Here is a 26,197-nt window from a genome sequence, read left to right on the forward strand (position 1 = left end):
AGAGACATTTGCAACTGCGCCCGACTCTTTTCTATGAGCTGAATTCATAGAAAAGCTTTATTTATGTCGTACACCCCCGACAAGGTCTTCCAAGTAATCCGTTCACAGATGTCTCACGAGTAAAGTCTCCTTTTATTGCAAAACAAATTAAACAAGATTAAGTCATGGAAAAATAGCAGTCCCTCAGATGTCTCTGATTTGTACTGTGGCCAGCTGGCCAGGGACGGTGTAAAACTGGCCAGACATACACCAGTGACTTCTGTAGGAGGACCCCTTTTTGGAATGAAAAAGTACCCCAAGCTCAATGAGCATCTACCCTACAGCCCAGGCCGACCCTCTCTGCTTTGTTGTCGATGTATAGCTTGACCGGCAGTTGAAGTTCGCTTGCTAGGTTGTTTGAATTAGTTTCCTGACGTTACAAATGAAGTCCTTGCTTTGAGCCGCTACAATAACCTGGTCTATAAATAAGTGAGAAGGAAAGGTCTCGAAGGTACAGTTTCAATGTGAGGGGCCTGTCATACAAAAACATTGCATACAAAGACCAGGTGTAGGTGTGCAGTCAAATGTCACACAGAGACCGACAGGGGAAGAACAAAACCTGCTTTCTATTCATGCAAAATAGATGTATAAGGAATAAATGGTCTTAATATTTGTTTATCAATGTGATGGATGGCATTTGGCTGATAGTGGACCATATGTATCGGTTTTCTAGACTCTGTGTTAGAACTATGGAAAGAATATTGTTTCTGATATTTAGAAAGGAATTTCAGGAAACTGTGCCTTCTGTCTCATTTGCATTTGTGATTTGATTATGATTTGCATGTCTTTGTTGGTGGCAACACAATACGCAGAAACAACAAACTGGAACCGTGGTCCCTTTGTCACATTTGTTGATGTTGTTGGTCTTCTGATTAAAAATGCGATTTGTCTGACACTTTTATAATGCAAACAGGAAGATTGCATCTGTCTCTCTGTTTCAAAGCTGATTTGCGATGGAAATCAACCATTATATTTTCTTTTCTAACTGGCAACAAAACATTTGTCATTAGCACATCGGAAAAATCATTATTTTAAGCTGTTGTACGTTGTTGCCTGTATGTAGAAAACGTGTCATGATCTTCTAAGGTATTGTAGTTTGAAATGCACTGGAGAGTCGTGTGTGAACAGAAACAGGCCAGAAACATCCTAGATCCTCTTGCATTTTTCTTTTAGCTCCTCTTTCCAGGAAGATCTGTTGATTCCTTACACAGTATTCATTTTTGTTATTTTATTGTATTTATGTATTATGCAACCATTAAAAAATGCATTTATATTTCCTGTGTATCTCTGGCCTTTGATGCGGATTCGTGTGTTTACATACTCTTAAAAAATAATAATAATAATAATAATAATAATAATCCATACTGCAATTGAGTATATTCTGAATGACTGAATTCCACGAAAACACATCCTGCTGATTTTGGAAGTTTTGACATTTCTTCAGAGCCAAAGAAATACAGTGCATGTTATAAAACCTGACTGAAAACCTAACTGTTTTTTGTTTTTTGTTTTTTTTGCCTCAAATTGTCCTTGATTTGATTTGATTTTACATTGAGCTTGAGTTATATTTGTTATCAGTCTTTTTGCATCCCGTTTTGTGTAGTGCCTCCGATCTGTTCACAGTTAAATGTTTATCCTCACCTCCTGGGAGAGAAATATTGTGACACATGAGAAACGGCAATAGATCATCTGCTTAGTGAAACCTGGCAAAATACACGGACTAGAAAATAAATGAAGTATTTCCACCGGCTATGCCTTCGTAGTCAATTATTGTCACTTATTGCGGTCAGCTAAACGCACATCTTTCACTGGATGTAATACAGCACCTGTCTGCTGTTTTAAGAATGTACTTTGAGATGCACATTGATATTGTCAACTGAAGTCGTTAGCCCGGCATGAGCTTATCCGTGGCATTGCTTTAATTGTATGTTTTCTTATCTTTTCTTGCAGCATCCTCTTTGCAGACATTGAGGGATTCACCAGTCTGGCTTCACAATGCACGGCCCAGGAGCTGGTCATGACACTGAATGAGCTGTTTGCTAGATTTGACAAACTAGCCGCGGTAATCTTTTCTTCTTCATCTTTGTTATCGAAGAGGCCTCATATTAGTCCATAGATTTGATTGAAACCAATTGAAATGCGGTTGATTCCTTCCTCCCCGCCCCGATTTATTAACCTCATGCAAATTGTTACATTTTTATAGGTGCTGTATATCCTAAATACCTGTGGAAGAGTTCATGTATTAGTATTTCTTGGGCTGAAGTCTCTTTCAGATGCGAATCACCTAATTATGGTCGAGGGCCACTTCCTGTTAAGGCCTAGCGCTTTGCAGAATCCCAATTCCCTTCATTTTAATTGTTCACTTTTCAAAGTATGACCATGCATATAAGTAGCTTTTGTTTTATTCCTTTTTCGATTGTGTCTAGACAATGAGAAATTAGGGAGTTTGCACGCCAGGTACCGTCTTCCTTTAAGGACTTTGGAAAAATGTCCCAGCCCAAAGTAACTTGGTTATTGAGGTCAGCAGTTCTATTAATTTATTTCTCAAGCGGAAATACTAAGATGTATTTTTTTATAATGAGGCAATCAAATGCAGTCTTTGAATTCCTGAGCTAATTTATCTAATTATCACAAGACAACAATCTTCTCTATTATTTCCCATGTCTCATTGTGTTCTGGGTCTGTAATGAGTCTCTGTAGACTCTGAGTACCCCCACCCCCAATGTTCTCCTGACATTGGTTCATTTAAATCTATCCGGCAGATTTTGCTGGTGTCACTTCCTTGTATTCACTGACATGCATTTCCCTAAGTTCAAGGACCATCAGACCGTTTTCTCTTCTTCAACCCTAGCAGGGATTGTGAGGCGTCCTTATTTAAACTGAGGCATACGGTTATATGACAATCATGAGATTCTCAGAGCACCATCCTCATGTTAGCCCTGGGGAGCAACAGCTTTAATAAACAGTCTTCCATTCAAAAACAGTTATAAAAGTATTGCAGATGTATTTTTTCCATGCCAAAATAAACACGTACACTCTCTTCAGCTGCAGACGCATATTCAGTTCACTCAAAACAAAAACAGTACGGGGTGATATACTTTTAATACGTTAAAACCTGCCACAATCCTTTAATTATAAGATTAACTGGCTTCACTTTAGACTCAGAGACTTGACGAGACACTTATCGAGTGATTCTGTTTTTTTTTTTTTTAAGTGCTCTGCTGGTGGGTTTTGTTTATTTTTTCTTTCCAAGCAACACTGTAACATGCTATCTGTTTGTTTAACTACATCAGGTTAGCAGAGTTCACACACGAGATTAAGAAATAATTTGTTCATAATGTCCTGACTTTCAGAAAATGACTTTTAGCTCATGTCTTTGGTTCAGAGAGCTAATCGACGGATGTTATTAGACTTTAGCATCTCTGAAGAACATTGTGAGAGGTAGACGTGCTCTGGAGATTAGAAAGCACAGTGCCTTTGCATTTCCGATGGCATCATTTGATTCATTTAAATCTAGATGCATCTCCGAATATTCCAGTGATATCAAGTTGTCTTTTATGTAGTAGTTTTTTCTCCGTCTTGCTCTTTAGATACTACAGTGTTTCAGTAATAATGCTCCTCTTTGAACTTGAGGCCGTCGACGTTCCAAGAATCCTGTCTAATGTTTAGGGTGTATTTTCTCCAACGTTACTTTGACTTTACTCTATGCTTCATACACCCTATTTAGGGATGTGCTTCCAATGTCCCCCCTACCTCCCATCAATCTCCAGACATGGTTTATGTTCCCGGTCTCTGCTTGGAAGAGTGAAACCAGGTCTGGAGGCCCTGTTCCTGTCCGCAACCGGGAAACAATGCTTACCTGGCTCAACTTAGCAAATGGTTCAGTTTAATAAATGGGAGTTGAGGTAGAAGAAAAACCAGAACACTCTGTGGCCATGGCCACCCACTACTGGCACAGCATATGCAGTTGGCGATGCCTCTACTGTGAACCAGACAGTATTTAGGAAAAAAGCTAACCCTGAATTAGGTCTGCCATATGCAAGCTCTTAAGACGAATTGGGCCCCGATGGCTCTGTCTGAATTTCCAGAAATGTGTGTGATGTTTTTTTTATTATTTTCTCGTGGCCCACTGCCATTGCTTTGATGATCTATGTTTATGTTTGTCTGAATTAATAATTTTCTCATCAGCATTTTAGTATGTTATACATCCTTAAAAGGGAAGCTTTCTTTGGTATGAAGTAATGTATTTCCCCCCCCCCCCTCTCTCTCTCTCTCTCTCTCTGCCCCTTTCTCTCCCTTTCTTCAGGAGAACCACTGTTTACGTATCAAAATCCTTGGTGACTGCTACTACTGTGTGTCTGGGCTGCCGGAGGCCAGGGCCGACCACGCGCACTGCTGTGTGGAGATGGGAGTTGACATGATCGAGGCAATCTCGTGAGTGTGGCTACAAAAAAGGGGGGGGGGGGGGGGGAACTACTTCAGCCCAGCCCTAACCCTATAGCTGAGTTACACAAAGATGGTTGATTTCACAAGTGGAAATCATCTCTCTATTAAATGACACGCTGCTAGTGCTGTAGCTATGATTTTAATTACTGTGTTTTGCCATCAGAACGGCATAATTGTTCTGTCTGTGGATCCGTGTTCTGTCACCTCTGAGAAAATGTGAAGGGAAATTGGATTGTAAATCAACCTGTTTGTTTGAAGGAGGAGGCAGCCTGTCTAAATTGTAGGTTTTTAATTGAAAAGAATCCAATCAGATCATATTCAATGAATCCCACCTTGAGGCAGAGTTAATGCAGTAAGTGCGTTTTTGTGTTCACCTAATTCATTGTGTGCAGAATTGTTATGGGTGTCAATAAGAAAATGACAAGAGTGCAGAGACTAATATACACTTCATGTGCCTCTCGGGTTCTTACACATGTTAAGGACTCGGAGACTAAGAAGTTCAGCCTGTCCTTGGAAACCAGATCTTGCGAATTTCCTCTCGAGTGAGAACAGCTATAGAAATGGCAGCAGCACTGACTGTTCCTCATAACCCTCAATAGGGTCCTTTTACTCACTCACCTTGAGTGGCAAAAGAATTGATACTTTTTGTAATCTGTCGCTGTCTCAGAAGAGAGGCAGAACATTCTGATCTTTCGGTCTCGTTGGCGACGGCACGCATCTGAGCCGAAGACGACTACGCGGTTCATAGGAGTCAGCCTCTTTGGCGTGTGTCTCTCTTTCATGTTATAGATGCACAAAAAAATCTGGATTCCACCCCTTGTGTGCTGTGGTTTTGACTTCCTGTTGACAACCTTGTGTGTTTGTGTGTCCGTATGTACGGCGGCCAGGCTGGTGAGGGAGGTGACCGGGGTGAACGTGAACATGCGTGTCGGGATCCACAGCGGCCGCGTGCACTGCGGCGTCCTGGGGCTGCGCAAGTGGCAGTTCGACGTCTGGTCCAACGACGTGACCCTGGCCAACCAGATGGAAGCAGGAGGCAAAGCTGGGTGTGTTTTACTTGTTCTCTCCCGCCCGCGATTGCCTACTATGGCTCCATAATAAAGTCTTGCATTTAAACGGCCTGAATTACTAACTGCGTCTGTTCTGTGTGTAACTGCACACTCCATTACATGCAAGACTGATGCATCTATAGCCAAACTCCCTGCTCTAATAGGATCTACCCCTCAATTGTCTCTAAATTGAATGGTGCACTGTATTTTGTACTTCATCTCATTGAAAACTAAACTACTACATGTTATGTCTGAAGTTGTAGATTTTATTTTCATGGCATTCTTGCACCCTTTCTTCAAATGGGCATGTTCTCAGATAGCTGTAGGCTGCAAGAGATAGGGATGTCTGCTGAGTAATAAATAATAACAATGTCTTGTACGAGTCCATTGTCATGCTTTGGAGAGTCAAGTTGTTATAATTATCGAACAAAAATGTTCCCCCTGCACCCTACTTAATGCTTTTAGAGGATGTACATTCTAATGGAGGAATTTGGACGGGTGCTGTGACTAGGAATCTTGAATTAACAGACCAATTAATGAGTTAATTAATTTTCTCCCCGAGCCACCAGGCCTTGCCATTGCATTATCTGGATAAATTGTTTTTAATTCGTACAACCTTGGATAACTTTTCTATTTTTGTCATTCTGTGCCACAGAGAAGATATAAGTCCTCAGATGGTTTTCGTAAAATGAACCATTCCACACCACATAGTTACTGTGTTTGTATTCATTAAAACTAATTATGCCTTCACACACAATCTCAGATCTTTGTGTTTGTCAGGAGGCTAAAATACCAAAGCTAATTGTGCCCTCTGGAACCCAGCGTAAAAAGTCTGTGATGATTATTATTATTTTTTTTTTTCAAATCGCACAACCTTGGTGCTCCCGTTTTCTCAGGCGTATCCATATAACGGAGGCAACGCTGAACTACCTGAACGGGGATTACGACGTAGAGCCGGGCTTCGGGGGGGAGAGGAACGCCTACTTGAAGAAGCATAACATTGAAACCTACCTCATCGTTGGCTGCAGTCAAAAACGGGTATGAATTTCCAAACCTGCCCTACCTCCTCTTTTGTCCTCCTTTGAAAGCTAATTTCTCTTTGCAGTCTCCTCTTTGGGGGTACAGAAATATCACATCTTCTCGTTTACAGCGTCGTTAACATACATCGTTAATAACATGGTCTTTTTGTTGTAACAGATACTGAACATTATTCACTCATTGCAATGAATTTCACACACAGATAAGGTACAGTGTGGTAAATTTTATCAGCACCTACTTTCCTAGACCGATGTTTAGGTTTATGAAAACCGATAATATCAGACAGGCGATTAGAAAAAGAAAAATCTGTCCAGATAGTTCTACATACTTCCTCTTAATGATATCAAGAGACGTGGGAATTTGCATAGCTATGGTGTATTTGAAAGGCGACCCTTAAAAAAGACTGGAAGGTCTCTGTTGTCTGTCATTTGTGTGTGTAGTACTTGACTTTTGAAAAGACACCAATGCTCGATCAGAGATGCATTGTTCACACTGGGGGGTGGTTAGTGACATTGAGAAGGTCCAGTTAACCTACTGTACTATTGTAATGGACACCAGGATCCGATCACAACATCCAGGGAGCGCAAGACCCACCGCACCACTGCTGTGCCAAGTTATTTTCTCTGGCTGTAGCTCTGTGGGTCACGTCTACAGCGGACATGGGCTTATTGTGTGTCTGAGCCAGTCAAAATAATGTCTCCTGGGTACAAGCTCGACCTGCAATGGCCGTGATTTTTGATGCTGCGTCTCTGTGATATGTACGTTATTATGATCCGTGGCCTGCCTTTCTCTCGCTCACAGAAGGAAGAGAAGGCCATGATAGCCAAGATGAACAGGCAGCGCACCAACTCGGTCACACACAACACGTCGCACTGGTGCTCTGACCGGCCCTTTTACAACCACCTGAGCGCCCACCAGGTCTCCAAGGAAATGAAGAGAATGGTAAGGGTGCCGGTTATTGGACCGGTTCTTCTCTACCAGCAGGGGAACCATCCCACCCCTGAAATCATCCAAGTTTCTTAATGAATGCACTGGGGGGAAAATGTTTAATTGGATCTCAAATCAATATAATAAAGTAATAACACTATTTGATCTGTACAACCTTACTTTATGCTGCTGTCATGTCGGTGATATGGAAATTATTGTATTTTTTTATTATTTTATCCAAATTCCGGCATGTATTATAAGTACTACGTCTCATTTTCCAAGTCCTAATTCAGTCAGGGACCCGGACCAATTACACTGTTCAGCTCGAGGAAGTGTCCCACAGGAAATTAGTTCGCACTGGTGTAACCCTGTCTGTGTAATTATGTTTGAATAATAAGTGCCTCCACCTAAGCCCTGCGTATCGAACAGGAAAGAAGGCAAAGTGACGGCAAGAGAGTTACTTAAGGTCGGATTGGAGACCTCGTATACAACTGCGGTCAAATGTTCTCCTTCACAATGTCTTTCTGGTGCCTGCAGGCATAAAACAAGCTGGTCTAAAAGGTTGTGATGGTAGAAACTGCAGATGCACAAAACATAACCCTGGTTCTCTTATTCGTGTTTGCACAGGGAGATAGCGCCTGGTAAACAAACTAGCATGAATGCTTTTCTTTGCATTAGACATCCTCAGCATTTTTAGTATTTGTGAATTATTCCACCCAAATTCAGTTTATTTCTTGGAAACTAGTCTCAGACCTGCTATCATATTTTCTTGCATCCAGTGAAATTCAAACTGAAGTTCATTCCCCTTTTTAGAGTCCAGCACTTATTTCCAGTACGGTTTTCTTCCAATTATTGTGCTGTTCCACGGAGAAAAGGCTGATTAAAAAAGCACAGCATAAATTTGTATGGCATCATTAGGGATTTAATCAGGAACTTCCCAATCTGTAATTAGAACTTGCTGTGACTTGCACCGGGCTTTTCTTCTCTTTTTAAAATATAATTTATCATTACTGTGGTAAGAGCTGTAAATGGCATACGGCCAGTGTTATCATGAAACCGATAGTTACTCTTATATTATACTTATACTTCCTGGCTTTAACAAATCTTTTCTATTTACGGTAAAGGTGTTACTGGGGTGTGGGTGAGGTCTGTATCTGAGAGGCTTGTGGGTGTTGGATTCGCAGTGCTTAAGCAACAGGGGACATGGAAGGAAAGCACTATCCTTCATTACATCCTTGAAGTTCCTTGTCTTTATATTTAAATACATGCAAGCAACAGCCTTCCTCTCTGTGAGCACAAAAGCACGAAGGGACGAGGAAATGTATGCATTTTAAAATCATTTTAAATACTTTTAATGTTCTAAAGGAAATACTCCTTCATAGTGGTGGGAACGCTTATATAATCAGTGTAGGTAGCACATATGAAATACATACATTCTAGCTGTAGATAATAAAATGAAGTGTAGCTATGCAAAAACCTCGTTAAAATTCACCACAGATCTAAGAAATTAGACAGTGAAAATGACCACATTGTTTTTTTTTTTTTTTTTTTTAGACCACCTACTGATTTAAATCAATCACATGATGAGTCACCCATTGCTGTTGTTTATCTCTATAAATGATGCTGTTATGCACTCACATGGACTTTAAATGTGACCTTTTTGTTTTTCGAACACATAGCTACAGTAATTGCTTTTTTCACATCCCATTTTTTCGATAATCTTACCCTGCTGAAGCGAGGAGGGACGGGAGGGACAATTTACGGGGAAAACACATTTACACGTCTTTAGGGAATATCTATCACTTATCAATTTTTCTAATACAAAGAATTACATGTTTTCCTTCATATCAGACTGGAGTTTTACAATGTTTCCAACGCAATGATGACAGTCTGCTCTCTCTTTATGGCAGTGTTCACTTTTCTTACTTTTAAAAGGCCTTTTTCTCATGTAGGAAGAATTTAATGTGGTCTTTGAGTACAAGCTTATCTAGAATAATACATTATTGTCTCATGCCTGAGTTTAAACCCTAAGTTTAGTGATTCGTTTTAGTGCTCATCACTCATAGTCACATTTTGCTGCCCACCAATCATGGCCCTCTATGCATAGCTGTTCATTTGACAAATACAGTTGTAGTGGCATTCTGAGCTATAACTGGAAAGATATGATATGATCAGTGTGTTCCTAATGCCACACTAATCATAGACATAGAAAAGGTACCTGGCAAAGAATAGCACCCGAATATTGTGTGTGAATATCTATATCTAATTGTCCAGCTAGTGCCATGTTGTTTTTTGATGTTTCATTAACTTGCATCACTTTTGCAAATGGACAGTTTGCCCCAGGTGTGAAAGCACTGATTTGGCAGGTCACATTGTTCTTATTTCACAGGCACACGGCAGAAAATATAATTGGTTTTTGAAATCTAATTGTGCGTGTGACAGTGGTTCACTAACTTACCACAATACTGGCTCTACACTAATATATGTCCTTACCAGTTGTATTTCGTTTTGTTAAATTAATTTATTCAATCATATCACAGAGATATCATGTACAGATCATACATTTATTATTATTATTAACAGTAGCCTTACATTAAAAGCACGCTCTTAAAACTGGACACACGGGGCCCCTGTAGAATAATTAATGTGCTTTTGTGTAATGCTTTGACTTAAAAGAAGGACGTGGTGAGAACAAATCTTGTTGGTTGGGTTGTTATTGTTTTGTTTTTTAATGAATAAATACATGTTTAACTAACTAATCTGACATCATAAGCGATTCTAACCACAGGAGCCCAAGCCTACGCTGAGTGCTATATATATATATATATATATATATATATATATATATATCAATAAACAGATCTGAAGAGAATTCAGGGGAAAAAACACAACTTAGTTTTGGTCAATCCTAACGAATGGAAAAACACTAATCAAAATGTCTCATATCTGCCCATATCTCCTGCGTTAAAACACATCATCAGTAATGCTGTCTTTAAAGGGATGTGCGGATCTTCTTCACTCCAGTTTTCATGTGTAGACAGAGTAATTCTCCTTATCTCCCGTGTTTATGTAAAAAGCTTTTAGGGAAGGTTTCGGAGGTGTAAGACGCAAATAAGCTGGTCTTCCGTTTCCCTGTTAATGGAGAGTTTAGCTTGACCCAAACCAGAGGAATGTGTCTGTGTTTCATGTCTCTTCACTCCTTTTAAGGGCTCAGTTAATATTAGTATTTCTTTCATCTTCGCTGTTCAAATGGGGATGTACGGACACGTTTCAAAATATAGTTCAGTTTCTAAAAATATCAGCTATACAATAACAACACATGACCGATATGTATTAATAGGCATGTGGTATGAGATAAGGTTAGCAGATTTGAACTGTACTCCTTCATGTTAAAAACAATCTTAGTGGTTGACTTCTATGGTGATAATCGTGAAAACCTTTCATCTGGCTGTTTTACCAATTCTCCACTAGATGGAGGTATTGCATCAGCTGTGGGATTTGTTTCTGTCAATGTACCTCTGGTTTATGGTTGAATGGTATTGACTGTTCAGAAAATCACAATTAACTGCAGATCTTGTGTCAAAACTATCAACATACCAGAGTTTGAGAGACGTGTTGTGAGACATTATTTGGATAAATGCAGGGACTCTTGCTTTCAAATGCAGCTAAATAAATTTAAAAATGCAGCTTTCGGTCAAACAGGACAGCACAGCACTTTTTGTTTATTTATATATAGTTTTTCATTTTATTTTTTGTAATTTTCTTATTAATACTGACAGCCTTGACAGAGACGAGACACAAGGGTTGTCTGTTTTGTGGCAAGATTAGTCTGCCGTGTGTAGAGACACTAAACTACCTTACATGGGGCTTTGTATTTTTGGAAGAGCAATTCAAGGTCAGTCCCGATCACTAATAACACGTGTTTCTCTTTTTTCCCGTCCCAGGGCTTTGAGGATCCCAAGGACAAGTGAGTGGATAAACGCCGTGTTCCTCTGAATTATGGTGATGGCTAATGGCTGCTACTACATTAAAACTTGACGTCTCTCGCATGGGCAGAAGGAAGTTGTGAAGCCAGCACATCACTGAATTACTCAATGTATAGCATGTTGACATAAATACATGCCGAGCACCTATCACAGAATATAAGAACATACATCAGAGATGTGTCAAGATATACTAGATGTGTTTTTCATTGCCGAGCCAAATTGTACACACACACCAAAAAAAACGCAACAATGCAAAGGTAAACACATTTCCTTTCAGCAAATATACACATTAACAAAACGTGCATTTTTACCACTTGCTTTCTGCTTTTCTGACATGATTTCCTCCTGTCAACGAGACATCTCTGCTGTGATTCCTCATGCGTGATCGTATCTAATTCAGTAGGTGGGGAAATTGGAGATCTGTCCTCCACTGAATGTAAAATCATTGGGAACTAAGCCTTAATCTTGCATATTCTTTAAAACACACACTATATGCCTCCTTTGTTGCTTGTGTAGTGTTGGTGCATGGCATGAATAAGGTCTTGGCAATGTAGGGGACAGAACATGCATACAGTAAAATGAATTAGGGAATCGTGCCCTTCATCTCTGTTCGCAATCACAGTACTTTACCCTGAAGCAGAACAGCAGTTTGGTATTAAAACGTCTTCTAGCATCTAGGCTATGTATATTTCTTATTGATTCTTATTCCTTACATAAATCCTTACAGTCTGTTACAAATGACCTCTGATGGAATAATTTGGCAGTTAAAAGTGTTTGCTTATAATGCATATTAATTTAAATGAAGAAAACTCGCCCAGAAGTATCTTCCAAATTCACACGCCATGCATTTAATTACCATACCTTGATTATTAATGCATGACCCAAATTCATGGAGAATAACCCTTGTTTTTCAGTGACTATATCAGCTAGGATTTAATTTGCTCTTCTGTACTTTTAAGTGCCTTACAAGAGATGCTAAATTATTTAGTGTAATTTGAGTAGCAGTTTTATTGTATGCATGATATATAGTTATGAAAACAAGCAGCAAAACTAATTAATCTTAGCCATCATATTTAATTGCTTCTGTGTTTTTAAAGTAAATGCCGCCGTGGTCTGTGTCTGCCAATAACAAACACTTAACTGATGACTTAACTGATCTATAAAGGCCGCACCGTCAATTAAAACATAAAAAGAAAAGCCTCATCTGTTTAAAAAAAAAAAAAAAAAAAAATCATCACGTCTTGTGTTATCTAGGCATTTCATTTTCAGAAACACCCAAGAAAACATGAACCCGGAAGACGAGGTGGACGAGTTTTTGGGCCGCGCCATCGACGCCAGGAGCATCGACCGGCTGCGCTCTGAGCACGTGAAGAAGTTCCTCTTGACATTTAGGGAGCCAGACCTGGAGAAAAAGGTAAAATAATTCCCTCTATGTTTAGTTTAGCAGTCAGGTAGTCGGCGCTGTCATTCTCTAGCGTGGATTCGATTGATTTGTGGAAAGCAGTATTGCATTCGGTCAGGGAACAGAGGGTGTCGGGATTAGCCCAGAATTGTCATTTTTTGAGCTCTGTACTTCAATTACAGTGACATCTGCCAAGAGAAAAGGCATTGCCCCTCTTAGGCACATACTTTTGGTGATCCTATCTCTAAAATATGCTTTATGTTTAATAGCTTCATTAATGGGCAAACCTGCACTTTCAAAACACACATCTGTGGAACTCTTAAAAACATATTTGGTAGCCAACAAGGCCCCTTTTTTCATTTAATTTATGTGGGAGCTAATCATTTTGAAATAACGAGAGTCAGATGCATCTTAAACCATTGCAGGGTAGTTGGTTGAACTGTTAAATTTGACAGGTGCCACTGCTTTGAACATCTGATGGATTTCTCCACACTTTGAGAACAGTCACTGTTACAGGAAAAAGAGTTGAGGAGGAACTCACAGAGTCCCTGTTAATAATGTGAAATCCATAAGTATTTAGCCTCTGATAAAAGTGCCCCAACATCTCAGGCTGGATGGATGATGTTGTCGGCCCTTGTGCAGACTGGGATCATTCACGATGAACATAAAGGCATCTCGTTAATGAGGATATAGTTCTGTCTCCTGTCAGGTGTGGGATGAGTTTGCAATAACGCTGGTGTTGTCGTCTCTCTCTCCCGGTCCCTCCTGGCAGTACTCCAAGCAGGTGGATGACAGGTTTGGCGCGTATGTGGCCTGCGCTTCGCTCGTCTTCCTCTTCATCTGCTTCATACAGATCATTATTATGCCGCGGTGAGTCGAGCCGAGCCGAGCTACCCAAAACCCCCGTTTCTTTTCAGTGTGTATGTATCCATGTATGTATGCGTTTGTTTTTAAATTACTTTGCCTTCAAAATCGGTTCTTTCCAAATAAAAGGCTACACAATTAGGAGACTATTCATCATGATGTCAACAAACATGATGTTTCTTTTGTCCCACAGTCTATTTCTTGTTGTGACAGGAATATATATATATATATATATATATATATATATATATATATATATACACTCACCTAAAGGATTATTAGGAACACCTGTTCAATTTCTCATTAATGCAATTATCTAATCAACCAATCACATGGCAGTTGCTTCAATGCATTTAGGGGTGTGGTCCTGGTCAAGACAATCTCCTGAACTCCAAACTGAATGTCTGAATGGGAAAGAAAGGTGATTTAAGCAATTTTGAGCGTGGCATGGTTGTTGGTGCCAGACGGGCCGGTCTGAGTATTTCACAATCTGCTCAGTTACTGGGATTTTCACGCACAACCATTTCTAGGGTTTACAAAGAATGGTGTGAAAAGGGAAAAACATCCAGTATGCGGCAGTCCTGTGGGCGAAAATGCCTTGTTGATGCTAGAGGTCAGAGGAGAATGGGCCGACTGATTCAAGCTGATAGAAGAGCAACTTTGACTGAAATAACCACTCGTTACAACCGAGGTATGCAGCAAAGCATTTGTGAAGCCACAACACGTACAACCTTGAGGCGGATGGGCTACAACAGCAGAAGACCCCACCGGGTACCACTCATCTCCACTACAAATAGGAAAAAGAGGCTACAATTTGCACAAGCTCACCAAAATTGGACAGTTGAAGACTGGAAAAATGTTGCCTGGTCTGATGAGTCTCGATTTCTGTTGAGACATTCAGATGGTGGAGTCAGAATTTGGCGTAAACAGAATGAGAACATGGATCCATCATGCCTTGTTACCACTGTGCAGGCTGGTGGTGGTGGTGTAATGTTGTGGGGGATGTTTTCTTGGCACACTTTAGGCCCCTTAGTGCCAATTGGGCATCGTTTAAATGCCACGGACTACCTGAGTATTGTTTCTGACCATGTCCATCCCTTTATGACCACCATGTACCCATCCTCTGATGGCTACTTCCAGCAGGATAATGCACCATGTCACAAAGGTCGAATCATTTCAAATTGGTTTCGTGAACATGACAATGAGTTCACTGTACTAAACTGGCCCCCACAGTCACCAGATCTCAACCCAATAGAGCATCTTTGGGATGTGGTGGAACGGGAGCTTCGTGCCCTGGATGTGCATCCCACAAATCTCCATCAACTGCAAGATGCTATCCTATCAATATGGGCCAACATTTCTAAAGAATGCTTTCAGCACCTTGTTGAATCAATGCCACGTAGAATTAAGGCAGTTCTGAAGGCGAAAGGGGGTCAAACTCAGTATTAGTATGGTGTTCCTAATAATCCTTTAGGTGAGTGTGTATATATATATATATATAATGGCTTGTCACTAGAGTGAGGTGACCTCTATCTTAAATAATGCTACTCACGATCCAGTAAGTGTCTCACATTATTTGATATAAATGTAGATTGTGATATTTTCCGTCATTAAATATGACCTACTTCAGAAGCGTTTACCCGAGGGGACCTTGGGGAAAAAGCACAGTAAAGACACAGCGATCAAACACACAAATCATGAGGTAACCCATGAAACAAAGAGTGGAAACCACAGAAAAACAAAGTATATGCATTGGAGTCTAAGACCTACTCAATCATTGAGTACATCTTAGTCTCCAACGCATATCATTTGTTTTTCTGTGAACTGTGAGGCCTCTCCACTAACTACTGTCTTCCGTCTCTCTCCCAGCTCACCGCTGATGATTGGCTTTTACGTGACCTGTTTCCTCATCCTCCTGACTGTGATGTTTGTATCAGCAATCTACTCCTGCTTTAGGGTAAGTTCTCTCCCAGCCCTTTGTTACCACCTCATGAGAAAGGTAAGTCTGCTGAGACCAGTTTTAATGAGGATTTTACAGAAGGGAAAGATGCATGATGCTTCCCCCCAGTCTCTGAGGAATAGTGAGCGTAACTTTCTCAAAACAAGTTAGTTACTTCATTATATTTAAAGATTTCCAGGAGGTAATGGGCTTAACTTCTTGAGTCCTGCTGAGAATAGGAGCAAGTAGGAGAAAATATAATTTGAAGTCTGCGGTTTTCTAATACAGATTGGGACAGGATATAGGCAGGCAGTTGTCAGTTGCCCTTGCAATGGATAGATGTTTTACTTTCATTTCAGGCTGCGGCAAAAATTGTTTCGCCTACTCGTGTCACAAATGTAATTTAAGCACAGTTTGGGCAGGGGGGTCTTCATGATTTCATTTTCCTCCATCTGTGTTTCGTTGGGAAAGGAGAAAAGAAAAATTGTTATTGATTCAGCTGCCATTGATGAAAGTTACCCAGAGAACCGTAGACTGGACACAGTTCATCTCTCTTCGGGGTTTTGGGGTGGATCTCGGCAAATTGTTTTGCATTCAGAGACCAAGTGAATGATGCAAAGAATACATAAAAAATAAAAAACAGGGCACACAAAGATCCTGGCCATTTTAAAAACTGACAGTAAGTGAAACAATTAAGGAGAAAACAAACAAAACCACATTTAGTAAGCTGCAAATTTCATTTTTCTGTCTGAAGCTTTTCATTGCATTGCTCAATGCTTCTTGGTATTTCTGTTGTTTTTTAGCCAGCATGTTAAGGAGTTTCCTGTAAGTGCCTTCTGCTTTAAAGTGTGTCTTGCGGTGGATTGAGACAGATGAATGACCCTCTTCCCCTCTGCCTCTCAGTTGTCGTAGAGCCCTGTTCAGTTCGAGTTATGCTGCCCCCAGTTTTCTGGAGCCCCTTGTCCATATGCTCTTCCTAGTTTACATTTCTGTCTTCCTAACATGGGTGTCATATTTTAACCTCCAACCTTAAGGCGGGGAGTAAAGTAATGCTCAATCTGTGACCCCTCCAGTCTTAGTTAACCACGTAGACGTTACCCCTGAGTTTATGGAAGTCAAAAGCCATAGAAGGATATTTCAGTTGAATTAAACCTTTATAAACAGTCTTGGTTCTGAAACAGTTCTAATAATACAATTCATTAAATAATTAATCACCCAATATACAAATCCTGTATACATTCCATCCTTGTAGCTGCTGTTGTTGTATATTTTTAAATATTAAATGGTAAAATGCGGTCACTTTACTATGTAATGTGCAATGAAGAAGACAAACTGTACCAATTTTTACTTAGCCTTTCCCAAAGTCAGCTGAACAGTGGATTTCGATCGAAACAAGTTCCTGACTTGTCAGTTTCCACTTCTGAAGCCGTCTGGACTGGAAAGATAAAGGTCAAACATAACCGACCCGGATCAGCAGTAAAACCCATCAGCCTTATTTCTGGCAGGAAAGGTCTTTTTACAGCCATTATCATTTTTTATTCTGTTTTATTTTGCCTCGTTCGATCCGTATCATGGCTGTTTGGCTTTTGCACCCCCCTCTCCCTGATAACATGAGCATGAAATTAGGGGAAGAGTCAATATAATTCCTAAATATTAACCCCCTTCTAGCTTTAAAGTTAAACATTATTATTTAGCTTTTTGAAGCATGTGCATTTTATAATCCTGGGTTCCATTAATTTCTGATTTACATCCCGTTACTAACTGTGAGTCAGTTGAATCCATTCTTAAATCATGAGGTCTTGTATTCACCTTAATATATGAGGTATAAAAACTTAATGTATTTCATGATGTCAAGGTGCATAATGAAGGAAATAGTTGTCCATTCTTCTCATGAAGCAAAACCATCGTCCTTTTATTCCAGATAGGGTGCTCTGTAGAAACCAATGTGACATCTTGTTTTACATTCAAGCAGTGTAATGTTTCTGCTGGATGATCATAACAAGGTTATTCTATCGCTGGTGTCTCGAGATCTCATATGGTGCCAACAGCTGGTATATGACTTTCATAATTAACTTTCTCTGTGTGGGTTTCCATTGACACTGTTATGGATTGATCCAAGATTAAATCCAAAACAGCTGTATCTAAGAATACTCTTACTGTATGATAGATTTGATATGATATGATATATGATAGATAGATAGTGAGCAGAACCATTTTAGGTTAGAACACCAAATTCTGCTTTTTATGGACTTCATGCAGATGCACATTTTCATTAGATATTCCCATGCTATGTCTTGTACCTGCATCTGTCTTTTCTGTTTAGTTTTTGTGAACTAACTTATACTGTACAAACTGGATGCCTTATAAATGTTCCTTCTCAGTGTTATTAATTCAGTTGATGTAGGGTTTGTATCAGGGCTATATAATCTGTCTGGAACAAGGTGATGCATAACGTCAGGTTCTTACAATGTCAATTATAACAAATCCTTTATTGTGACGTTCTGCCTGGGCTAAAAGTGCTTCTGCAAACTGACAGAGCATTACAGACCAGCTCAGCTAAGCTCAGTCCAGCAAGTTCAGCAATACACAGTAATGAAATGGGATTGTGTCGAAAGGAGAGGGCACAGGCAGGAGGAGGTCATTTGTCCGTTCATTTCAGTAATATCATCACAAAGTCACGGTTCTCTGTTGGTATGTCCATAGATCTTCTCTCAGGGAGGCTGTGCTTAAAGAGGGAGCCCTCGCTGGCTTTATAAGTGCTTTGTCCTTTTGTCATGGCAGAACACAGGATGCTGTAATCACTTTCCTGGCAGAATGCGAAGGAAAGAAAGAAAAAGCAAGATTTGACTTTTACAAATCAACAATGGCAACGTCGCTAATATTTATTTTTCAGTCAAGTTGAGGTATTATACAACCTGTTCAATTGAAATAAAATAAATAAATAAGCACATGAATAGGCAAGATACCAATAAATCAGGACTAGCTGATGCAGAATGATCCGTTTCCGAGTGTGTCGCACAAACGGAGTATATAACTTGTGGAAACATGCCTTATCAGTCCAGTTGAGCTGTCTGGATACTCACTTAAGGGAACAAGAACAGAAACTCAGCAAGACCTGTTGACTGCTTTCAAAGACGCTATAAACCCTTTTCTGAAACCGTTGTCGATCACACAGCTTAACCAACCGTGTCATTCTAATATTCTTCTGCTTTCCCTACAGCTTTTTCCAGTGCCTCTGCAAACCCTCTCCAAGAAGATCGTCCAGTCCAGGACCAACAGCACCCTTGTCGGCATTTTCACAATCATCCTCGTCTTTCTCTCGGCATTCATCAACATGGTGGGTCCTGTTCGAAAAAACAATCCCATGTTCGTCCCGCGGTTTGTTTGACACCAAAGTCCACAGTCCTCTCCAGACAGGCAGTTGTTCTCAGTTGACGCTTTGTCCTGTCATTGTCGTCCTTCCGTGTCTTCCAGTTCACCTGCAGCACCAAGGGCCTCCACGTTTGCCTGGGCATCGAGTTCGACATCAGCGCCAGCTACGTGAACGCCTGTCACGTCCGCAGCTCCAGCTTCAACTACAGCCTTTACACGGTGGAGGGCTTCTGCGGGGGCATATCGCCCAACTGTAATTTCCCTGAGGTACACCGGACTGTCCTCTGCCTCGAGAGAGACCCGTTTACGATGTCCTGGTCAGCCGGGGTTTCTCTGAGCCCCTTTAAAAGTCTTGTCACGTTCTAAATGTGTGATTCCAGGATTTCAGGCAGACATTTGTTGATAGGACTATAAATGCAAGAGTTCATGGCCATCCCTGTGCGTTTCATCTTGTTCTGCTCGTCATGGTGCAGCGTAGCCCTCGGATATACAATGAATAGTAATAAATGTTAGATTAAAAAGATTCCCGTACTGATCTAACCCTGCCTCTCTTGTGACGTGTCTCTCTTCTCTCCTTTGCAGTATTTTACAGCATGCGTGTTGCTAAGCCTACTTGCCTGCTCTGTGTTCCTGCAAATCAGTAGCATTGGCAAGCTCATCCTCATGCTGTTTATCGAGTTGCTTTATGTCATCATTATAGAGGTCCCCGAAGTAAACCTCTTTGACAATGTGGACTTGCTGGTGACAGCCAATGCCATGTGAGTGCCTCGTCTCCCTCGCTACCCAGACACTCGGGATCGGTGGAGCGCGTCTTGCTGCCTGGGGTTTTAAAAGCCATTACAGGGAACTTATAGGGCTTAACTTAAAGTGGGGATTTCGTACATTACAAGTCGTTACATTTCTATTGAAAGTGGGATTGTGTATGTTACCTTTAAGTGCCTTACAATGAAAATTAAAGTTGAACGACGGATGGAGCCTGCATCTCCGTTTTAACAGGTTTGATACTGGCAGAACCTTTCCATATTAAAAACTAAGAAAAGTTAAGGCTTGACACAAAATTGATGTATATAAATCCATCTTCCCTAGTGGCAAGGTCCCTGTTTTTTTTTTTTTTTTTTTTTTTTTTTTTAACTACATGAAGTTTTGCTCAATATAGGAATGTAAGAAAAGGACGACAGTTTAACTAATGCTTCAGTTCGAGAGTCTTTTAATTAACCTCCCTCTTTCGTCTTTTTCTCTTTCTCCTCCAGGCGTGACACTAATGTGACTTGGTAAGTGTGAACGACTCACAGTGTTTACATTCCCGTTGGGCTCCCGGGTCCCAGACATCCCTCACCGAGCTGTCTGTCTTTGTTGCAGTCCGGAGATTGATACCAAGGTCCCTCTGAAGATCATGACCCCAGTGGTAATGACTGTGTTTGTCCTGGCGCTGTACTTGCACGCCCAGCAGGTAGAATCCACTGCCCGGCTCGACTTCCTCTGGAAACTGCAGGTATTGATTATTGCCGATTGCTTGCTTTCTGGGAAGAAGGCACAAAGGGGAGGACTAGATACATATTATAAATTATCAATTATATATATTTCATACAGCTACTTATTAATGGAGCATGGATTAAATGTAGACCTTTCCCCCTTACATGCTTTCTCTTACATTCAGTGATGCAAGAGCTTGATGGTCAGGCATGCAAATATGAGAATACATCTTAGCAATACAGAAAGTAAATTAAAGATGCAATGTGCCTGTGGCGTTTTCTGCAATAAGTCCTTCTACATAATAAAAGCAATAAACAGAGCATCACTTCTTTCCAGTCTGATTAAGTGTCATATGTGCTTAAGCATGTTTTTGGCATTAAAACCCAGTTTCAACAATAAATGCAATGTGGCATCGTGGTTAGGGCTCTGGACTCTGAAGCGGAGAGTCGTGGGTTTAATCCCAGGTGGGGGACACTGCCGTTGTACCCTTGAGTACTTCACCTAGATTGCTCCAGTAAAAACCCAGCTGTATAAATGGGTAAAATTAATGTGATGTATTGTAATAACTGTAGGTTTCCCTGGATAAGTGTGTGTGCTAATAATACATATGTATATTTCTTGATCATGTATAAAAATGCCACTTGTTTTCCTTTGATGTTTCTACAATGATTGTCTCAAACTTGGAATTAGACCAATCACCCAAAAATCAGCTACACTAAGTTATAGTCGGACGTAACCCCTAATGACTCCACACTGTTCTCAGGCCACAGAGGAGAAGGAGGAAATGGAGGAGCTCCAGGCCTACAACAGGAGGCTTCTCCACAACATCCTTCCCAAGGACGTGGCCGCCCACTTCCTGGCCCGTGAGCGGCGCAATGACGAGCTCTACTACCAGTCGTGCGAGTGCGTGGCCGTCATGTTCGCCTCCATCAGCAACTTCTCCGAGTTCTACGTGGAGTTGGAGGCCAACAACGAGGGCGTGGAGTGCCTGAGGCTGCTCAACGAGATCATCGCAGACTTCGATGAGGCAAGGAGAACAAAAAAATCCTTGACCAGCTGTCGTCTTGCATGCAGTTACAGTTTTTAGTTTTGTGTAGTTAGGATTTCCAGGCACCTCGCTTTCCTATTGACGTGCTCCTCACTGCTCGTGCTCTGTCTAGCTCCTGAAGTGTTTCTTTTCCCCTTTGTTTTCTCCTCGCAGATTATCAGCGAGGACCAGTTCCGCCAACTGGAGAAAATCAAGACCATTGGCAGCACGTACATGGCTGCCTCGGGTCTCAACGACTCGACCTACGACAAGGCTGGGAAGACGCACATCAAAGCACTGGCGGACTATGCCATGAGGCTGATGGACCAAATGAAGTACATTAACGAGCACTCGTTCAACAACTTCAAAATGAAAATAGGTAAGAGGATGGGCGCAGTCCTTCTCTTCAGCTTTGACTGTTTCATTATACATTTCACGTGTGCATCTGCAGGAAGGTTGATGGTAATTCCTATTGGAGCACAACCCTTTAAACCCTCAAGCAACTGAATAAAATAAAATAAAATAAAGTGATATAGTTGAATTTGAGCCACCTTGGACAAAGACGTCAGCCAAAGAAAAGCAAAAGATCAATATCCTGAAGCTATAATGTGAGGGAGGTTAAATAACCGGTTGATTAACTAACAAACTACCAATATCATCAGTATTATTTTAAATGATTTAACTTTTAAAAAGTTGTTGTTTAGCATTTGTTTTTAATCTATACTCCAAATTATATTAGTTCGTTTTCGTTTGCTCATCAGCAGGATCTGCACAATTTGCACGGTGGCTCCTGGTGAGCCAGCACCAACTGGACTCTGACCAAACAGCCAGCTACTCAGTATCATTTATTCTGCTTTATTACAAGATATATTCCATGCTTAGCAAAGAGATTGGCTCTCAAAGCGAGGGCAGGACAGTGTAATGGAAGTCCCGGTGGCTCGTTGTGTGCTTGCTAGCATTTTTCGTCTTTCTTTTAAATAAAGATGACTTTTCTGTCGAGTATCATTTCAGCTCAGCCGTTTCCTTTGAGGAGAGTGTTATTGTACGTCAGTTCACTGGCCTCTCTGTGCTTCGACCGGTTAGGGTACCAGTTCAGATTCACCTCGGCTTAAAAGTGAAACAAACGTAATGGTTTCACTGTCGCCCGCTGAGAATGACAAATAAGGCAAAAGAAATGGACAAAAAGCCCAAGATGGATGGACAATCATACTGAAATCCCTTCTCTTTACTTCCCCTAAGATGGGAGGAAGAAATTCAAAAGAATTTCCTCCTTTATAACTTTCCGAAATGAGCTGTTCATTTACAAACTTGTTATAATTTCACCTGTTCCACAGACTCTTGGTCATGGGCTGAGGAACTCCAGAGGAGGTATAAAGGCCCTCAGTGCCCCCCGTTCTGTGAGGTTTTCTTGTTGACGGTGAAGAAGGCCAAGATCTTAAGTTCCATTGATCCCTCCCCATTTCTGAGGTCTTCCTCTCCTTGGCTTTCCAGGTCTCAACATTGGCCCAGTTGTGGCTGGAGTTATTGGGGCTCGAAAACCACAGTATGACATCTGGGGAAACACGGTGAATGTAGCCAGCCGGATGGACAGTACAGGTGTCCCTGAAAGAATACAGGTAATACACAACTTCAGAAGCTGACTGATGAAACTTTGTGGTACAAGTTACCAGATCAACTCACTACTATTCTGTTCTGTTACTATTGTAATACGATTTTCATTCGAGATTAGTTTTTGTTTCTCCTTTATATATAACACTTGACACATTGATATTTACTCCCCTCTTGTCTAACAGGTCACCACAGACATGTACCAGGTCCTGAGTGCCCATAACTACACGTTAGAGTGCCGAGGAGTGGTGAAGGTCAAGGGCAAAGGAGAGATGATGACCTATTTCCTGAACGAAGGCCCGCCGAGCAGTTAGCGCTACAGCAGTCTCGCCAGTCTGTGTGTGTTTTTCCATGTTGTGCTCAGTGTGGGGACGGCTGACCTGGGGGCACTGCCCTCACCGCAGCGGGACCTCTGGGCCCCTGGACGACTGCCACAAACCCACCTTCAGGACACAACGCCACCGACCGCCCCGCATGTCCCTGTGCCGCCGGGGGTGTCGGATAGGAGAGAACCTGGCTGTGCCTCTTTGTGCCGCGGAGGAGAGCCAGGCAACCTGAAGAGACCAAAGAATTCTGACACTTGCTGCAACGAGTCACGGGAAAGACAGACTGAGGACTGTCAAGACGTTCAATTACTAGATTCTGCAAAGGAGAGGAAATCAATAATCCAAGACTTACAAAACTAACGGTGAAGTAAAATACCTTACAAGGGTCCGGGATGGAGTGTCTCAGTGTTTTTGCATATTCTCTCAAGCATATTCTGTGGTGAAGGAGCCAAGTTCTCAACAGGAGTCTGTGTGAAGATGCTGCCTGTTGACTACAACTTATTTCTAATACATATGAATATGAAACATAAATATATGTATAAGTATGTGTGTGTGTGTGTGTGTGTGTATATATATATATATATATATAGATAGATATATATAGATATATATATATATACACACGCAAACAAGTGTACACCATACAGCGGCACTCAATGAAACTGCAAAACTATGGATCAGTCCTGTGTCAATCACCTAGTGGGTGACTGAGATGACATGAGATGACATTTCTCCTCTGATGTGTGAGCTGCAGACACTTTAACACTCAAAAAGAAAAAGTCCAAGTAAATCTTATTTTGTATTTTTTGTCATTTTGTATTTTGACTCCAAGAAATCCAGCAAATATTTGAGATTCTATATTTTGTACATTAATATATTAAGAAATGTTTATGACCATCATGTATTCGGATGTATGGAGGTGACCGAAATGTAGCCAGTCATGCCAATTTTCCTTCCTTTTTTCATGGGATGGAGGGGGTGGGGGGGCGGAGTCTATCGTTTTTAATCCAATTCCTATCAATTCCAGACCAACTTATGATTTTTTTTTTTTTTTTTTTTTAATTAGGTTAATGACATATTGTAATCGAGGCGACCGTGTGCGAATATACTTCCTGGCTAAGGATAGACAAAAAAACACATTGCATAAAGAGTTAATGGGTTTTAAAAGAACAGGGCTACATTCTCTGATGAACTTTTAAACTGCTGCCTTGGGTTTTAACAACGTTTCATTTAGTTTTATCCAAGTTTCAGAAGAAACCATGAAATCACCAGCTAGTTCCAGTTTAACTCCCCACTTCGTGAGCCACGGCAACTGGATGAAATCTGGTCTGTGACCCATCTGCAGCTGCACTGGTTAACCCATGATTCTCTGATACTGACCGAATGACTACGAATGTTGAATTAATTTCCTGTATGCTGCCTTTTATTCACCTATTTTTAAGTGCTCAGATTTCAGTGTAGAATAAACGCTGCCTGGATGTCCGTTTTGGACCTGAGGGAATGTGGCTTTTGTCTTTTTTTTTGTCACCGTTTCGATTTTAAAATCACTAATCAGTGTTACAGACTCTGAGAATGAGGCCTACCTTTGAATAAAGTGTTTGCTGTTGAAGTATGATGGAGACCCTGCAGTTTGTTATATCCGTTTGCTCACCTTCAAATAGGACGGTCACAATTTTTAGTTTATTTTTATCTCCTGCAGGAATGGTGCATTCTGGGTAATGATGTGGCTTGACCATTTTAAGGTACCTCATAAAGTAGAGGAGAAATTCCAGTTTTGTGCTGGCATTTATGGGTATTTTAGAGAGAAAAATGCCAAACCATACATCAAGGTGGCCTATTGTGCTTCCACAATCACTCCAGCTCTTCTAAGCTCTTCAGAGATGTTGGTACGGAAGCTTTTTTGTTTCCATTGTAGTTTTTGTTTAATTTGTTGCCGTTGTTGGGATGTTTCAGTTCGTGAAAGATGCTCTGTTAACGCGGACTGTTGTAATATAGTTTTTGCTTTTTTCATGTAGCAAACACTGCATGTTTTGTTTGGGCTTTTCAAGATTTGAATTATATATATACATCACCCAAAATATATTTCTCTTTATCATTCAAATCTTTAAAAGCAAAAAACAAATGCAGTGTAATATATATATATACACTCACCTAAAGGATTATTAGGAACACCTGTTCAATTTCTCATTAATGCAATTATCTAACCAACCAATCACATGGCAGTTGCTTCAATGCATTTAGGGGTGTGGTCCTGGTCAAGACAATCTCCTGAACTCCAAACTGAATGTCTGAATGGGAAAGAAAGGTGATTTAAGCAATTTTGAGCGTGGCATGGTTGTTGGTGCCAGACGGGCCGGTCTGAGTATTTCACAATCTGCTCAGTTACTGGGATTTTCACGCACAACCATTTCTAGGGTTTACAAAGAATGGTGTGAAAAGGGAAAAACATCCAGTATGCGGCAGTCCTGTGGGCGAAAATGCCTTGTTGATGCTAGAGGTCAGAGGAGAATGGGCCGACTGATTCAAGCTGATAGAAGAGCAACTTTGACTGAAATAACCACTCGTTACAACCGAGGTATGCAGCAAAGCATTTGTGAAGCCACAACATGTACAACCTTGAGGCGGATGGGCTACAACAGCAGAAGACCCCACCGGGTACCACTCATCTCCACTACAAATAGGAAAAAGAGGCTACAATTTG

The 26,197-nt window shown here is 40.9% G+C and overlaps 1 protein-coding gene across 2 annotated transcripts in view; it reads left to right on the plus strand.

The window, feature by feature from the left end:
• The window catches only part of adcy5 (adenylate cyclase 5), a 79,018-nt gene extending 53,907 nt beyond the window's left edge, over nt 1–25,111 (plus strand). Inside the window, exons 4-21 of one of the 2 annotated variants that reach the window (XM_066687460.1) lie at nt 1,990–2,101; nt 4,346–4,473; nt 5,373–5,531; nt 6,431–6,572; nt 7,374–7,514; nt 11,444–11,466; nt 12,740–12,899; nt 13,660–13,757; nt 15,621–15,708; nt 18,911–19,027; nt 19,165–19,329; nt 19,645–19,820; nt 20,313–20,333; nt 20,422–20,554; nt 21,299–21,562; nt 21,737–21,941; nt 23,054–23,178; nt 23,356–25,111. In XM_066687460.1, the coding sequence (XP_066543557.1) occupies nt 1,990–2,101; nt 4,346–4,473; nt 5,373–5,531; nt 6,431–6,572; nt 7,374–7,514; nt 11,444–11,466; nt 12,740–12,899; nt 13,660–13,757; nt 15,621–15,708; nt 18,911–19,027; nt 19,165–19,329; nt 19,645–19,820; nt 20,313–20,333; nt 20,422–20,554; nt 21,299–21,562; nt 21,737–21,941; nt 23,054–23,178; nt 23,356–23,484 (2,386 nt within the window). In that variant the 3' untranslated portion in view covers nt 23,485–25,111. The remainder of the gene's footprint in view (nt 1–1,989; nt 2,102–4,345; nt 4,474–5,372; nt 5,532–6,430; nt 6,573–7,373; nt 7,515–11,443; nt 11,467–12,739; nt 12,900–13,659; nt 13,758–15,620; nt 15,709–18,910; nt 19,028–19,164; nt 19,330–19,644; nt 19,821–20,312; nt 20,334–20,421; nt 20,555–21,298; nt 21,563–21,736; nt 21,942–23,053; nt 23,179–23,355) is intronic. The other variant, XM_066687461.1, reaches the window with a different exon arrangement.
• Nucleotides 25,112–26,197: the final 1,086 nt, after the last annotated feature.

Source organism: Amia ocellicauda, chromosome 16 (genome assembly GCF_036373705.1).
Source record: "Amia ocellicauda isolate fAmiCal2 chromosome 16, fAmiCal2.hap1, whole genome shotgun sequence".
In the NCBI taxonomy this organism is placed as follows: domain Eukaryota; kingdom Metazoa; phylum Chordata; class Actinopteri; order Amiiformes; family Amiidae; genus Amia; species Amia ocellicauda.